General features: G+C 37.1%; 1 protein-coding gene across 1 annotated transcript; it reads right to left on the bottom strand.

Moving 5' to 3' along the window:
- Positions 1–312: 312 nt before the first annotated feature.
- Positions 313–4,936, bottom strand: LOC113698417 (auxin-responsive protein IAA9). The gene is made up of 6 exons (XM_027218234.2): positions 4,631–4,936; positions 2,997–3,669; positions 2,660–2,886; positions 2,430–2,571; positions 1,081–1,142; positions 313–726 (listed from the first exon to the last, which is right to left on the bottom strand). Exons 2-6 carry the CDS (start codon positions 3,650–3,652, stop codon positions 689–691), a joined length of 1,125 nt encoding a protein of 374 aa, XP_027074035.1. The 5' UTR covers positions 3,653–3,669; positions 4,631–4,936; the 3' UTR covers positions 313–688.
- Between the last annotated feature and the right edge of the window lie 416 nt (positions 4,937–5,352).

Genomic DNA, 5,352 nt, shown 5'->3' on the forward strand with positions numbered 1-5,352 from the left:
GCAAACAAACGCCTTCAAAACACTTGGTTGCTCTTAGTAAAATCTAGAAGCATGAACTCGTGCATTTGAGATTTTTTGGGACGCGTAGCAGAGATTTAAGGAGCATTGCATGTAAATCCCATTCTCAGTAGCAGAACGTAGGAATTTACAACATTGTCAAGGGTTGTAGGACTTAAAAAGAAATACAGTACCATAGAATCGCAATCGAAGCAACTAAAGTTGAGCCATCAAAGACGAAAAACTAGGAGAAAAAACTTCTTAACGCAGAACATTTAGATTAGGAGAGAGAGAGAGAGAGATAAAAGAATAACATAGAAGAAAGCTTGTGCAGCTGAATTAGCACATCCACAACGATACAAGCAGCAAGTAAAAATAATGTGTTCAAGTCTGGACAAGTTTTTCAATCACACATAAACTTGGCAGTTCAAGCTACTTCATTTTTGACGTCGAAATATCCAACTCCACAGTTATTGGAATACATACTATTGCATTTAAAAAGCTTTTCAAGGACAGAGATTCACTTTAACTTGTTAATCCAACCAAAGCACTGGTAACACCAGAATTGCGCCAACCCACGATCTGCATTCCATCTCAGTATGTCCTGTCGATAACGACCTACACCACTTTCGCGTCTCTCCCTCTTGACTGAGTAGCAGTGAAACCATACTCACCATACCCAAGGCAAGAGCTAGTCCCTGTTCTTGCACTTTTCCACAGACCTGGGAGCTGCAAACCAAGTTCAAGATATTTTGGTTCATTAAAATCATCATTTGCTAACTTGAGGAGAAAGATGTACAAGGGAAAGAAAATACTAGGAAAAGGATTTTATTACACATTCCCTTGGTATACACACACCCGTTCTATTATTTAGCTTTCTTCGGATTAACTCGCAAGATAGTATTTTACCCAACTAGATTCAGTCTAGACTGGGTTCAGGTTTATCTTATATGCAATTGAAATTTTAATCCTGTTATTGACCAAACAAAAGTTGCAATCTTGTTTCACTCTCTCTTAGCACACATCTGTAAGTATGAAGAGCTGAAAATTAGTTGACAGAACATACTAACATATAATGCATACCTAATCCAATAGCATCAGAGCCCTTCATAATTTTCAGCTTCCTGCAAGTTTCAATGAACATTCTGCAATATACCCACCCGTTAGTTAGCAGCATAAAATCAAACAATGAAATCAAAAACAGATCAATGTCATTGACATAAAGTAGATGCACATAGTTGGACAAGCAAATGCTAATTTAGAATGCATAATTTGCTATCTGCCCAAAAGATCAAAAAGCAGCTGGGAAATCAGCAAGTTTCTTCAATATACAAATCTGTTACACCTGTACAGCGTTCAACTAAAACATAGATTCTATGGGAAAAATAAACTGCTGCTAGCTAAGCAGCTCATATATTATGCTCTAAACCTATTTATCATGCTTTAGTTTTTGCAGAATCAAGGAGACCTTCAAATAGATAGCATCTCTCTATCAGGCCAGGTGTATCTCTTGACTAATATGAATTCGTGAGGTCGACTATCTCAAATTTGAAGAAAGCAAAGGCTAAGAATTAGATCTTGGAAAATCTGTCATTTTTATTCTAGCATAGAGCAATTGGTGCGGAAGAGAGAAATGAATAATGTAATCAAGTAAGCAAGTGAAAATAGAACAAGAAAAAAGTCAAAGTCAAAAGGTTTTGCTTATTTTGTACTTTTATATACCACTTGATATCACTGTGGAATATTTTTGACACCTAAACAATAAAACTACATCCCCAGAAAAGAAAAAATGGTTGCAAACTATCCTGATCTGCTAGACGTCAAGTTTAAAGGATTTGAAGCCTTGCATAAACTCATGATGGGTAAACTGCCTCAACACATGCCTTCATTTCTTAAAGCGGTAAAGGACTGCTGAAGATACATTTGTCGCTTCCAGTTTCTAATGTGAGTGAAGCCAATATTGAATGCATCAAGAAAAAGGCCAAGATAAATAGCCAGTAAATGGATACATCCTAGGTTATATTCGAAAGGTTGAGAAAAGCATTCACAGGCGGCCTTTCTGCCCATCCTTTCACAAAAGCTAGAAACTTTACTATGCCATCTATATGGCTCTATCCTCTATCCATGCATAACACAAATGAACAAAACGTGAAAAGCAACATCATGCTCAGGACAAACAACGTAAAGTTAAGGGTAGTACAGCACAAGCAAGATCTGTAACTAAAGGGAAAACTGTTTTTGTAGATCCTTTCAATGTTATACTCATTCCAGGCATGTAAACAGTAAGGCTTCCCAAGTTAATTTTAAGAGGGGGGGGGAGGAATGGAAATTCTGCAACATTTTCGGCCCACTCAGCATCAAAGCTAGCACAGGATGAAGCTGAAAAAAAATTGACATAGGCAAGCTAAACATGTTAAATAAACTGAACTTACTCCCAAGGGACGTCTCCCACAAGCATCCAATCACCATCCTTATCCTCATATGTAAGCACATACTCAGATCCATGCAACAAGTCCCTCAACTTGGTCTCACTCAGCATCTCCTTCCCTGAAACTTCCTCAGCTCCACATTGTCCTAGAAATATTAGAGAGCTCAGTTCAAACTTATTGTTTTGATTGCAACATAATAAACCAGTACAACCAAGACATAAAGAGAAGCTCACCTAAGGTAAAACAGCTAAACATCTTCTCTAAAGCAGAGGAAAGTTCTTGATATGCGGAGTAAGTTTTCAGATCCACCTTCCTCAGATAAGGAGCGCCAGCCATACTGACTTTGACAAAGAGAGCACCTGAACTTGGTTTTCCATCAACTTCATTATTGTTCTTTGATGTGGTAGCAAGTGTATTCTTCCTGAATGATCTGATAGGAGGCCAACCAACTACCTGTGCCCTGCAGTGCAAGAACAATATTATTAGACTAAACAGAATCCTTAATTATAACATTATTTGTTAGCACAGCGCTTGTTGTTTTCCTTTTCTGTCCGGAGCTCATGAACTTACTTTGCAGCAGGAGCACTGCTGTTGGTCGGTCTATTCATATTGGTCTGGTTCAATCCATTTGCTACATGTGGCCCCTCAACTGATGGCTTTGATGGGACCTCACTTGGTTCATTACCACATGACCTGCTAGAAAGCACACTTACACCAGCTTTACCGGAAAATTTTCCTTGTCCAATAGATTGATGAGTTTCAGAATTGGAACCAGCAGCAGAAAACATCCAGTTTCTTTCATTGAAGGTCGAAGCTTTCACAGTTGAATATTCATCAATGGTGTCTGAGAATACTCTTTTGTTTCCAGAAACTACAGACTTATGTATTGAGGAACAGATTCCATCCTTAGATGGAAGTAAGGGGAACAAGGGCTTCTCATCAAATTTGTCTGAGCTCAGCAGGTTAAGTTCTGATTCCCTTTCCGGGGATTGAGATCCAGGTAGACCGAGCCTCAAATCTGTAGCCTTAAGATTTAAACTGCTCTTCTTCTCTTTTGACACAGTCGACATAGAAGTACTCTCCTCAGAGGAGTCTGACAGTCCAAGATAATTCCGTTCTTTCAGTCCCAAACCGTTGTTAGAGACACAGTCAACAGATTTTGAAGAAGCCATTACAGATACATTGCCCTGCCCTTCACCTTCAATACCCAAAAGCGGTGGAGACATCAGACAGAAATGATTGCCTGTGAACCCGATGCCATCATTCAGTCAGTAACCAAAACATGTCAATAACACAAGCACGATCAAGCCTTTTCTTTTCAGTAATAAAGCGGAGAGACACATATGCTCTAATCCTATATGGGAAAATTTGTACAAAAAAGAGAAAAAGAAAAAAAGGAGAATGCAATGACAAATTGTATGCCTCAGTTTTAGAAGAAAATGGAGCTGCAGCGAAAAACATCAAACTTTTTAAGGTGAGCAAAGGCCTACTATGTCAACGAGAAAAGCACATCACATAAACAATTGCAGTTCAAACAGATGGTACAAAATACATGACCAGCATGGCAACTTTGGCAGATCAAAACGAAATGCAGGTTAAAAAAAAAAGCGCGCACACACACACACAGTTTTTGCTCTTTGCATGGTATAATTTATTTATCTTCCAGACTTCCAGTTACCTTGACTACGAATTCGAAATATCAAATATGCAAAAGTTATAGTACCATACATCATAACTCAAGCAAATTTCCATCCCAGTTTTCAAATTTAGAATTTTGCAAGAGCCAAAAGCTAAAATTTTTTAAGAAAACAACAAAAAATGGAACAACCATAAAAGTCCTAAAATATGAACAACTTGAATACCGCTAAACATTAATTAAGCTCCTCACCAGACCTCCACTGAATTTATAGCCACTTATAAAACATTTCCCACTTATTAAATCCACAAAGTGTGAAACTTTAATGAAGAGAACACATTAAATCAATATTCATTAAGAAAAAAGTTGAGTTGGCAAAAAGACTGGAGAAGGAAAACATCAAAGCTTGAGCTATAATCTTTTTTTTTTTAAATATGGAGAATTTTACTAAACTACTTCAGAAAAAAGGTGCAGGATCTCGGCAAGCAACACTAAAATTCATCAAAAGCCAGCTTAATGGAAAGAAAAGTGCACCAGAACCCAGGATAGAACAAGAATGAGTACATACCTGAAACCAAAAATCTGAGCTTGCAGGTAAAATTACAAGATCACAGGAAGGCACAAAGACCAAAAGGGCTATTTACAAACCTTAAAGTCAGCCAAGCCCACAACCATAAAATGCAAAGAACGAAGAAGCTTTAGTGTTTAGAGAGAGAAAGGGTGTGTGTGTGTGTGAGTGAGAGAGAGTGAGCGAGGTTTGGTATCAGGGACCCTCCATTAAAACAAGCTCACAGAAGAAAGCAAACAAAAGTGTGCGTGTGAGAGAGAGAGAGAGAGCTGCGTCCGGATGGTGGTGTTGAATCAGCCGAGGAACTCGAAGCAGTGAAAACCCACCAAATATTATACAACAGATGGCCGTTGAAGGGTAAAATAGTAATTTAGGAATTGTTATGTTGCTTATTTCAATATTTCTCTTGGGACTTAACCTAATGCAACACTTAAAAGTAATAAATTCAGATGTTAATGAATGTGTTTGGATAGTTGATTAATTGGAATAATTTTATATAAAAATATTACATCACTTTTTAACGTGAATATGTGAAATAAAAAGATAATTAAAAAATATGTTGATAAAGAAAACAAATAAAATACTATCCAAATACATCCAATATGTTCAAAATGCGTTTGATAGCTAAAAATAAAATAAAACATCTGAGTGAATTAATTAATTAAATAGCATTGAATTTTTTAAATAAAATTTGCTTCAAAAAATAAATAATAAACTATTCA

Source organism: Coffea arabica, chromosome 7c (assembly GCF_036785885.1).
Source record: "Coffea arabica cultivar ET-39 chromosome 7c, Coffea Arabica ET-39 HiFi, whole genome shotgun sequence".
In the NCBI taxonomy this organism is placed as follows: domain Eukaryota; kingdom Viridiplantae; phylum Streptophyta; class Magnoliopsida; order Gentianales; family Rubiaceae; genus Coffea; species Coffea arabica.

Excerpts from the sequence above, each read along its gene's own strand:
- LOC113698417 (XM_027218234.2), bottom strand. The coding sequence starts at position 3,652 with ATGTCTCCACCGCTTTTGGGTATTGAAGGTGAAGGGCAGGGCAATGTA. Across the intron at positions 2,887-2,996 it reads AGCAGTGCTCCTGCTGCAAA|GGCACAGGTAGTTGGTTGGC; the intron begins GTAAGTTCATGA and ends CTTGCACTGCAG. Across the intron at positions 1,143-2,429 it reads GTGGGAGACGTCCCTTGGGA|AATGTTCATTGAAACTTGCA; the intron begins GTAAGTTCAGTT and ends GGTATATTGCAG.